The sequence below is a fragment of the Puntigrus tetrazona genome, chromosome 25 (genome assembly GCF_018831695.1).
Source record: "Puntigrus tetrazona isolate hp1 chromosome 25, ASM1883169v1, whole genome shotgun sequence".
Classification (NCBI taxonomy): Eukaryota; Metazoa; Chordata; class Actinopteri; order Cypriniformes; family Cyprinidae; genus Puntigrus; species Puntigrus tetrazona.
In genome coordinates, this window is record NC_056723.1 from 13,777,768 (window position 1) to 13,789,885 (window position 12,118).

General features: G+C 41.9%; 1 long non-coding RNA gene, 1 pseudogene and 1 gene segment (V, D, J or C); 2 read left to right on the top strand and 1 right to left on the bottom strand.

The window, feature by feature from the left end:
* The first annotated feature begins 2,325 nt into the window (after positions 1–2,325).
* LOC122330413 overlaps positions 2,326–12,118 on the top strand; it is a 194,512-nt pseudogene continuing 184,719 nt past the window's right edge.
* LOC122330415 overlaps positions 4,179–12,118 on the bottom strand; it is a 77,674-nt gene continuing 69,734 nt past the window's right edge. The window contains 3 exon segments of the V gene segment in view: positions 4,179–4,418; positions 5,712–5,745; positions 11,166–11,170. Coding sequence covers positions 4,216–4,418; positions 5,712–5,745; positions 11,166–11,170 — 242 coding nt within the window.
* On the top strand, positions 5,792–6,771 carry LOC122330428. The gene is made up of 2 exons (XR_006248008.1): positions 5,792–6,590; positions 6,682–6,771. It is a non-coding gene; the product is annotated as an uncharacterized LOC122330428 (long non-coding RNA).

Sequence of the window (12,118 nt, forward strand, 5' to 3'; positions counted from 1 at the left end):
TGGGTTATTGGTAAACCAGTCACAAACCAGAACAGTATGATGGAAGCTGACATTATCCCAAACAACAACGTAGTGAGGCTGCTCTGGCTGTGCTGGTTCCTGTAGTCCAGCTGGAACATATGCTCTCTTAGACCATCAAGGAAAGCAAGGAGGAGCATAGTATTATAGGGTCCTAGAATGGCATGGCGGTGGAGTACCCCTCGTTGGCTGATGGCTGCGCACATAGTGACATTCCCTCCACGCTGACCAGGGACATTTACAATAGCCCGATGACCAATTCTGTTCCTCCCTCTTCTCCTCCTTTTGGTCAGGTTAAAACCTGCCTCATCCACAAAGATCATTTCATGGGGAACAGGCCATCCTTCAATCTCAAACATTCTCTGCAAAACACAAAACAGTAGAGTAAATCACTACCCTGAACCACAGTTCAAGAGGGCACAAATGGCAGCATAAACTGCTATGCTGTGATGGAACACAATACTTCATACAAAATCAAAACTCATACCTGAACATATTCCACTCGTTGGTTTTCACTCTGTCAGAGTTTCGTTCGAAAGGGACGCAGTACACCCGTTTCATCCGAATTGGTTCTTTCGAGGATGCGATCAATTGTGGAGAGGCTGATGGCATTTATCCTCGAAAATGATGATCATCCTCAATCACTCTCCTTTGAATCTCTCTCGCAGGCGGATTACATTATTGGCAATTACCATGTTCACAAGCTCCCTCTCTTGCTCCTCTGACAAAAGCCTTAGCCTGCCTCCACCAGGTGGTCGTCTCTGTGTCCTGCAAAAATAGAAGCACTTATTACTGTAACTGTCCCACATCCTTTTTACAGGAAAAAATGGAAACATACAGAAACTCTGTATGCAAGGCAATTTGATGCATTTCTTTATTACAGTAGCATAGTACAACAGTGTATGTGTTGTCACAGCATGAGTTCAGCACTCAAAAGTTACTGTACAGAGCAGTCTTACTGCAACAACATCTACCTGTTTTCCTCCCTGAAGGTTCTGATGATGGAGGCAACAGTGAAGCGACTCAAATTTGGCTGTACTCGTTGCCCAGCCTCCCTCATAGTCATACCATGGACAAGAACATGGTCAACTATAGTGGCTCGAATTTCATCCGAGACTGCTTGTCTCCTTGCCCTTGCTCTTCCCCTTCCTTGTTGTCCTCCTCCTCCTCCACCTTCACCACGTCCTCCTCCTCTCCCTCCTCCTTCACCACGTTCTCTACCTCTACCTCTACTTCTTCCTCCTCTTCCTCCACTCTGGTGTCCCTGACCTCTTCCCTTACGTCTCTTTGGATCCATTGATTCAAACCTGAATAAGTTGACTTTGGCCCTTTTATCTATCCATCGAAGGTTCTGATTGGTGTGTGATAAATTTTGACTCCTAGTGTTTCCACTTGGTTAATTGTGTGCTAATTGAGCTCAAGCTGTGCTGTGTTAAGTTAACATTATTGAATGCTAGTGCTTTCTAAATGACCACATGGTGTAAGCACTGAGAAATGTAGGGATTTGTGTGTAGAGTTTTGCAGTAACAGTTCACCAAATATAACTCATGTGTCAAAGCAGGGAATAGTGTTTATAGTTTAGGGAAATGGGTGTGCTTTTTCAAAAATGGCGTTATAGTTTTGAAATTTTAGTTCAAAAGACTGGTTATAGTGTTTTAGCAATTGAGAAAAACTGTAATAACACAAATTAATAAATGTGTGCTAATAAATGTATTGTCTATTAACAGAAACATCAGCTCCAGGGCAGATACGTGTGCTGTAATGTTTTTATGCGAGTGACTCGGGTTCAAACCTGACCATTTTTTTCCTCCCTTTTTTATATCTCATTAAAAAAAGAGGAATTAATCAAAATGTACTGGATAGGGTCAGGGTAGGGATGGCTTTATTGTCCCATTCACAGTGTAAAATATAAAAGAATTACTTGAAAAATTACTTTGTTGATCTATAATTGATTCTATAAGTTGATCTTTATAGTAATGACAAAAAGGCCACATAAAATGATTTTCCATATAAAAATGTCATTGTTTCAGTGTAAGAATTAACGTTGAATCTTTGAATCAATATTGTCTGTTTATTCAAACATTGAAAATGCTGTTGTTGATGATAATGTTGGAAAAATCTAAATATTAAAGCATTCTAAATTCTCAAAAAAAACTTTTTTTTCTTCTTTTTTTGTACATATATTGCAATTAATATAACAAACTATAATCATTTAAACTGATTTATCAGTTACTTAATTAGCAGAGATAGCAGCTCAAGCTAAACCCCGCCCACTTCTTTACATCATCAGACATGCTTCAGTGCTCTGAGAGTGTTTATAGTGCTGTGAGTTTAACACTTCATGACTGAGAGCAGAACACAACACAATCTTCATCATCACACAAGACTCAACTACTACAATGAACACCATCCTCATCCTCATCTGGACTCTCACGCTTTTTGCTCAAGGTTTGTGTGATAAAACATGATTATTATTATTCATTCTTTGAAATGTGAAATGTACATCAAATATTTAAATGTTATTTTTGTTTTCTCTTTCAGAGTGTAGAGGACAGATCACTGTAACTCAGAGTCCATCATTAATAACAACAACTCGAGGACAAGACGTCACAATAAACTGTAAAACCAGCAGCAGAGTGTATGGTGGTAGCTACTTACACTGGTACTTACAGAAACCTGGAGAAGCTCCTAAACTCCTGATATATAGAGTTAACAGACTCCAGTCAGAACTCCATCTAGATTCAGTGGAAGTGGATCTGACAGTGATTTCTCTCTGACCATCAGAGGAGTCCAGACTGAAGATACAGGAGATTATTACTGTCAGAGTCTACACCAGATCAGTGGTAGCTGGGTGTTCACACAGTGATAAAGAGTCGTACAAAAAGCTGTGAGTCAGAGTCACAGTGACTGCACTGATACAGCTGAGAGATACTGCAGCTGATGATGAGAGGATCACAAACAACACAAGGATTATTACAAAAAATTACATCTCTGACCCTTTAATAAAAAAAAAGCTTTATATCACATTGCATGATGGGAGCCAACATAAATCTCATTCATGTTTCTCAGCATGCATTATAACATTAATATATTATGCTGCTAAATTGTCAGTTTCTGCTTTTTAAATAATAATAATAATAATAATAAGAAGAAGAAGAAGATCAATGTTTAATCATTGTCTGATGAGATCTTGAGAGATTTCAGCTGATTTCATCTAAAGCTGTGTCTGTAGTTCAGTTTTATTTGTTGTGTTTCTTTTGGTCTCTTCTCTTTATTTCTGTTCTTGTTGTTTCTCTTTCCTCGATTCTGCTTATTAACACTCAATTAAAAACTTAATTATCAAATTAACTCCAACAATGATTCAGTGTTACTTTTAACACCATTCCAGTGATTTTCTTATAAACACTGAGAAGAATTCATTATTAATTTAACACTCTGAGATTTATTGAAATACGAGACTTATTTATTGAAGATTTATTGAAGTCCACACATGAGCGGTTTACCAAATAATCCAGGCTTATTTCAGTTAGTCCCACTTATTATCTGTGGATTTTTTAAAAAATGATTCAGACTCAAGACAATAATAATGTTCCTGTTTCTGTCTGAATTAGTAATAGTTTATCTGCTGTTCTGCTTGACTAGAGAAGCGAAACCCATCTGTTTCCGTCCAGATTATGGACCAATCAAACGGTCTGAAAATCTCATTTTCATGGTCAGGGTGGAGTGATTGTGACGGTCTCAGAATAGAGCAGCTCTGTCTCCAGAGACCATGTTCAAACCCCAAGAGCTTTATTTGACTCCATTTACTGCTACTGATGGAGCTTGTGAAAAACACTACATGCGTCTTGATCTGTTAGTTGTGGAATGATGTGGTCGGACACAAACGGAGCTTGTTGAGAAGCTTTATTGAATGTTGCAGCAAACACAGCAGATTGAAAGATCAGCCAGTGCTTTGACACTAGAGCTCTCTTTCAGTCTTGAGTTACAGTAAATGACTACAGCTGCAGCACTAGACTCACGTGAATCCTGCCTGACACAGGACACTCAGATACGGCTCATCTTCAGGAGAGAAACATCAGCACTGCGGCGACTAACAGCGACTCTTGCGGGCGAGACGTCACGAGAAGCTCCATCATGTGTTACTCTGCAGGCGTACAGCTCTCCCTTTTCCCAGCGTGCTTTGCTGAGGTCAGGACGCTACTGCGGCTGTAGAGGCCGTCCCGCTCGCTCTCTGCGCTGGTCACGACCCCTTCGGTGACCTCTGAGTCGTCCAGCGTCCAGCTCACCTGCGCCCCTGTGGAGAGTAAGAGCTGAGCAGGCAGAGCAGTGCGGCTGAGTCTCCAGAGATCTGCAGAGAAGAGGGCGGCAGCAGAGACACGAGGGCTTCTCTGTGGGACCAGCTGCAGGAGACAAACACAACACATTCACAAACACACTCTTCTGCAGCGTTCACAGCATTTCTACAGGACTTTCAGCAGCAGGCGTGAGGCGCGAGTCACGATCACCATCTCATCACAGTTCATGTGATAAACACAAACTACACGATCACTGCTACATTTATATCAAACTTCAGAAAGAAAACTAAACTAAAGCAGGACACTGACCGCTTGATTCCAGTAGTTTAGTATTTTAGGATAAATATTCCGCTCATGTTTTTAAAATTTATTTTACACTTTTAAAACATAACTATTTTAAGCTAAAACTTCGTGACCACAGTTCAGATGAAGTTAAGTTATGTTGCTGATTATAATAGAAAACATTAGAAATGAGCTGATATACACACAATATACAAGTTACAGAATCACTATACATTTTAATTCAATTAGGCGTAATAAATGAAACTAAACATACAAGACACTTAGTGTTTTTTTCTGTTGAATATTTTTAAATTCTTTATAAATGAAATTTAAACAGAGATTTTGTGACTAAAATTATATCATTGTTGTTCGTAATTAGAAAACAACTGAATCAACTGAAATTATTCATTTTGTTTTTTTCTGTCTTTCTTTTTGGTTTTTAAATGTATTTAAAAGCACTGAATTATAAGAACCAGCACTAAATAGTCCTCTCATGTTTTATTTTTTTACAGCTAAAAATGTGACTAATTTAAGATGAAATGTTGTGACACAGTTCAGATGAAGTTAATATTATGTTGCTGAATATATTAGAAAACATTAGAAATGAGCTGATATACACACAATATACAAGTTACAGACTCACTTTATATTTCAATTCTTCAATTCAATCTCATGAATGAAATTAAACACAGAAGACACCGACTGCTTAAATTTCATTAGGTTTTACATCCCAAAGAAAAATCTCTTTTAGATATTTTTCAACTTTTCAGTTCTTTATAACTAAAATTTAAACAAAGATTTTGTAACTAAAAATAATATATGTTTTTATAATTAGAAAATACAGAATCAACAGAATTTATATATTTTTGACAAATCGTTTCTGTTTTTAAAATGACTGAATTATAAAAACAACGATAGCAAACGAGATTCAGAATCACTGACTGAACTACAGAAAGTAGCTGCTATATATATTCTGATATCAAATCTGTTTATTTTGTATATCTACAAAAGAAGTTTAGTTACGTATGAACACAGAGTTAAAACTAATGAAGAAAATAAACCAGTAATAAATATTTTAATCATAAATTGTATGTTTGGAGAATTAAAAAGACTTACCGAGCACCAGTTTAGTTCCTCCACCGAAAGTGTACTCACAGTGATACGATCTAATGAAAGACTCAGTACAAAAACCTCTCTTCACTCGAGTGAACACAAACTCCAGCAGAGACACAAACACTTCAACACACTGAGAGAGAAACACCTCAGATGATAAAAACTCAGTGTGACAGAAAATAGTTTTTAAAAAGTACAAGAAAACACTTTCACACAAAATCCTGTCATGTGCTGATAAAACACTTTTTAAAGAAATGCATGTGACGAGCTGTACAGCTATACAGTAAAACTGATTTTAAGATAGTAGTATGTCATTTTATTAATACAATTATTAGTGCTGTTTAAAGATGACATGAAGATAATGTTGGTCCATGTATGTTGAGATCACATGACCTGACGGAAACTACTCACTTTATCTTGGTAACACTCAGATACTTTAACTTCATGAATAAATGCATCATGGATGACTGTGAATGTTATTTCTACATCAGCACTGAAAACTAAAAACACCACATACACACTGATAGATATTAATATAAAGTCAAATATTAAAGTCATATCAGCCAGCTGAAACATAAAGAAAAAATATATTTTACAAAGAATCCACATGTTATTTTCACAACTGGTTCAAAACATTATTTTCAAAGTTAAATATTATCTGTAAAGTTTTTAATATTTTGTCAGCAGCTCAAGATAAACCCCGCCCACTTCTTTACATCATCAGACATGCTTCAGTGCTCTGAGAGTGTTTATAGTGCTGTGAGTTTAACACTTCATGACTGAGAGCAGAACACAACACAATCTTCATCATCACACAAGACTCAACTACTACAATGAACAACATCCTCATCCTCATCTGGACTCTCACGCTGTTTGCTCAAGGTTTGTGTGATAAAACATGATTATTATTTTCATTCTTTGAAATGTGAAATGTACATCAAATATTTAAATGTTATTTTTCTTTCTCTTTCAGAGTGTAGAGGACAGATCACTGTAACTCAGAGTCCATCATTAATAACAACAACTCGAGGACAAGACGTCACAATAAACTGTAAAACCAGCAGCAGAGTGTATGATGGTAATCAGTTACACTGGTACTTACAGAAACCTGAGAAGCTCCTAAACTCCTGATATATAGAGTTAACAGACTCAGTCAGAACTCCATCTAGATTCAGTGGAAGTGGATCTGACAATGATTTCTCTCTGACCATCAGAGGAGTCCAGACTGAAGATACAGGAGATTATTACTGTCAGAGTGCACACTATATCAGTGGTAGCTGGGTGTTCACACAGTGATAAAGAGTCGTACAAAAAGCTGTGAGTCAGAGTCACAGTGACTGCACTGATACAGCTGAGAGATACTGCAGCTGATGATGAGAGGATCACAAACAACACAAACTCACTGAATCAAACACTTCACAGATTATTATATACATGATGTACTAAAGAAATACAGCCCAGTTATAATTATTTCTCTTAATTATATATCACTCACTAGATTTAAAAGGTTGTGTGCTGCTTGTTCATGAAAAACTAGCACCATGTTAACAGTTCTCTCTTCTTTTAGAAAGTGATCAGTTTACAGAGACATTTATCAATCATTTATTTCAGTTTCTAATTAAGATATTTAGTCACACTTTATAGTTGGCCTTAACTACTATGTACTTACATTTAAATCAATAATTTTATATAATGTACTCATCGTAAAATGTAAATATTTTTATATATTTTTTTAAAATACCTATATAGTTACATCTTTAATTATTTTCTGTAGTTATATTCATAATTATACTGTTGACCCATCTCTTAAATCTACTCATATCTCTAAACATGTCCCTAACTTAGTTACCTGTTGTAATGATACATCGGAGGCGTGGGGATCCATTTGCGACAGAGCTTTAATCGTGGTCGGGCAGGCAGGGTCAGACAGGAAAAGCGATAATACACGAGGAAATCAAGAGACGTAAGCGATAACAGGCAGGTCAGAAGGCAGGCAGATATCAATCACAAGAGTAAACAGGACACAGGTCGGCAACAGGAAAACAAACACGGGAATAAACGCTCAGAATTGCAGTAAACACAAACAAGACTTGCGATGAGAGAAGCGTGAGAGAGTCCATTATAAGGGCTGGATGTCACGGAACACCTGGTGGCTGTAATCAGCCCAAGGTGCAGGATTGTGGGAAATGTAGTCTTAGTATTCCGGTGAAGCTCCCTCCGGTGGTGGTCGGAGAGAGCCACAGAGGTGCTGTTCATGACAGAGCCCCCCCTGCGAGCGGCTCCGGGCGAGGAGTGATTTTCGGCGCCGAGGTCTTCCACGGGTCTGGGAGCAGGTTTGTTATCATGGTGAAAGGTGGCAGTGAGGTGGGGTCGAGAATGTCTCGAGCAGGTATCAAGACCTCTTTCCATAGCCTTCCCAGTCATTGAAGTTCTCTGCCTCGGCGTCGAGAGTCCAGGATTTCTCGAACCAGGCCTCCTCGCCGTCGATGATCAAGGAGAGGCGTCGTTGGTAGCAACCTCTTCCTGGTCCCTCTCTCCTCCCGGACCACCGGCTGGGTTTAAGCAGTGAGACATGGAAAGTAGAGGCAATGCGGTAAGTGCTTGAGGTAGGTCAAGGCGATATGAAACTGGTGTAACTTGCTTGATGATTTTGAAGGGACCCACGTACCTTGGACTCAGTTTCTTGCAGGGTAATCGGAGGCGGAGATCTCGGGTTGATAGCCAAACCCAGTCACCAGGTAGTACTCGGGTGCATCTCGGCGATGACGATCAGCCTGAGCTTGAACCTTCTGACAGCTCCTCTGAGATGGGCGTGGGCGGTATTCCAGACTTCCTCACAGCCATGCGTTGACTGCGGGCAGTGCTGAGGTTCTCGGACCAGGAAACAAAGGCGGTTGATAGCCCAGAACGCATTGGAAGGAGTGAGTCAGTGGATTGTTTCCTTAAAGAATTTTGTGCATACTCAGCCCAAACTAAATAACGACTCCAGTCCTGTTGGTTATTGTGGCAGTAGCTCGGAGGAATTGTGACAGCTCTTGATTCTGCCGTTCGGCTTGGCCATTGGATTGAGGTGATAACCTGAAGTGAGACTTATGTTGATGTTTAGTTGTGAACAGAATGCTTGCCAGACTCGAGAGGTGAACTGTGGGCGCGATCAGACACAATATCTTGGGTAACCCGTAAAAAGCGGAATACCTGTTGTAAGAGGACCTCGGCGGTTTCCCAGGCTGTGGGTAGTTTGGGCAATGGTATGAATCTGCATGACTTAGAGAACCGGTCTATGACTGTGACACCGTGGTGAAGGAGTTGGAGACTGGTAGGTCGATTCTGAAGTCTATGGCATGCGACCAAGGTCTTTCCGGTATGGGTAGTGGTTGAAGGAGTCCTGCTGGGCGTTGATGGGAGGTCTTGGTGATATTGCATGTTTCACACTGTTGAACAGAAGTGGATGGTGTCTGAAATGGTTGACCACCAGAAACGGTTGTTAACTAGCTGGAGAGTGGCTGTGATGCCTGGATGACCGGCGCTGGGGGTATCATGAACCCAGTGCAGAACTCTTTGTCATAGCGCTTTGTAGTACAGGTTCGATTCAAGGGGGGGCAGGCTGAAGGCACTGGTTCGAGAGTTGAGCCTCTGTGATCTCGGTCATAATGTCCCACTGGACTGGAGGCGATAATGCGGGCTGCCGGTAGGATGGGTTCATGAGGGGATTCTTGAGGATATTCTCGAACTGCCTGGATAAAGCATCCGCTTTGGTGTTTTTGACCCTGGGCGGTAAGTGACTTTAAAATCAAAGCGGGAGAAGAATAAAGACCACCTGGCTTGTCTTGAGTTTAGGCGCTTAGCGGATTGGATATATTCAAGATTTCTGTGATGGTGAGTACGGTGAATGACAGTTTGGCTCCCTCTAGCCAGTGTCGCCACTCCTCGAGGGCTGATTTCATGGCGAGGAGCTCTCTGTCCCCCACATCGTAATTGCGTTCGGCAGGATTAAGCTTGCGGGAGAAGTAAGCACAAGGGAAAAGTTTTGCTGGCTGCCCGTGGCGTTGAGACAGAATGGCGCCGATGCCCACATTAGATGCATCTACCTCAACTATGAATTCCGATTGGGGTCTGGGTGATGAAGTATGGGAAGCGGTCGTGAACCTTTCCTTGAGCTGATCAAAAGCCTGGATGCTGTCGGGTGACCACGATAGGCAATGAGAGGTTCTTTTAACCAAAGAGGTGAGTGGCGCGGCAATGATACTATAGTTGCGGATAAATCTGCGATAAAAATTAGAGAACCCCAGAAAGCGCTGCAATTCCTTGACTGTAGAGGCGCGGCCACTCCACGACTGCTGACCTTGTGTTCGTCCATCGTCACCCGTCAGAACTGATAATGTACCCCAGATAAGCCACCTGGGTCCTATGAAATTCACATTTCTGGAGCTTGGCGTACAGTTGATTGTCAATCAGCGTTGAAGAACTGTTCTGGCGTGGGTAACATGAGACTCGAAGCTGTCAGAGTACACTAGGATGTCATCCATGTAAACAATGAGGAATTGGTGCAACATGTCTCTAAATACCTCGTTTCACGAAAGCCTGAAAGACAGAAGGACTGTTTTGCGAGCCCGAGCGGCATAACGAGATACTCATAATGCCCAGATGTAGTGGAGAAAGCAGTCTTCCATTCGTCTCCTTCCTGATCCGGATCAGGTTATACGCATTCCTGAGGTCTAATTTAGTAAAAACTTAGCCTTACAGTTGTTCTAGAAGGCTGCGAGAGGCAGCGGATAGCGGTATTTGACAGTTACCTCGTTCAGACTGCGGTAATCAATGCAAGGCCGAAGACTTCCATCCTTCTTCTTGGCGAAGAAAAACCCTGCCGATGCTGGTAGCGTGAGGGTCGGATGAATCCCTTTGCCAACTCCTCCTCGATGTAGGATCTCATCGCCTCTGATTCGGGTTGTGAGAGGGGAAAAGCGCGACCGCGTTGAGAGAAGCGACCGGCATGAGATCGATAGCACAATCGTATGGGCGGTGAGGTGGTAATTGTGTTGCTCCTTTTTCACTAAAAGCAAAGGGCTAAATCTTGATATTCTGCGGGAGTTCAGGTACATTGATGACCTCCTCTTCAGCAGGAAGCGGTTTAGAAGGAGACCGGTGCACTGGGGCTTTAAGACAGTGGTTGTGGCAGTTAGTAGACCAGTGTGATTTGGCGATCTGTCCATGATATAGTGGGGTTGTGAATCTCGAGCCAGGGTAGTCCGAGGATGAGGTGATGCTTGGGAGAGTGGATTACGAACAGGCGTATGGATTCGAATGAAGGGGCTTGCTTGCAGTGTTAAAGGTTGGGTAACAGAAGAAATAGTTCCAGATCCAGACTGGCCGTCCGTCTACCGCGCCACTGCGACATGGGGTACACAAGGAACAAGAGGATTCTGTTGGAGTCCTTGAAGGCTTTATCAATAAAATTACCAGCCGCTCCTGAATCAATAAGAGCCGTTGCAGAAATCCATATCGACTTAACTTTTAACAGAACCTCGATTTCAAAGGAGTCAGGATGAGTGTGCGATCTCACGAAGCAGGTTGCTGGCGCTGGCGCTGAGGGCGTGTTGGGCAGTAAGCTCGAAAATGACCGGCTTGACCACAGTAGAAGACATAACCGTTCCCGAACTCTTCTCTCTCTCTCCTCCGGATCAAGGTGAGTTGAGCTGATCTGCATAGGCTCCAATGCTGGTGAATGGACAGGGTGTGAGAAGGAGGGAATCGGGTACTTGCCACGACGTGCTCTGAGAACATTATCCAACTTTATGGTGATTTCATGAATTCCTCCAGAGATTTGCCCTCATCACGACACGCCAGTTCCGCTTGGAGCTCGGTGTTCAAACCCCTTCGATACATTAGCTTGAGTGGCGATTCTAGTGTGCGGAAATTGAGCGTGTAATCAGCAGCTGTGTCGGTACCTTTAGCAGCTGCTGTTCTTTCCCTCGGCTACATGCTCGAAAACCTCCTGAATTCACGCAGGAAATCATTATAGGAGGAAAAGACATGCGGCGCGCCTCCCAAGTAGCCGTGGCCCAATCAAGCGCTCTCCGGTGAGCAGAGGAACAAATCAGAGCAACCTTGCTGTCATCTGTGGGGTATAAACCCGGTTGCTGGTGAATGAACAAGGAACATTGTAATAAAAAGCCCTTACATTTGGAATTTGTCAGGTAGACTGAGCGGATTAAGGTTAGGTTGAGGCGGCGTCAGGATTGGTTGCATGGGCTGGGCAGATGGGGCGATGTGCTGGGTTGGATTGATGGCCGTGAGGTTAGCGCCTGAATCGATCTCACTAGCTCCTCCGTCAGCGTGGTGAGCCTGTGCAGCTGCTGCTGATGCGTGGCGAGTGGTAGCTTGAGGCGAGACTTCAGACATCAGAAGATACA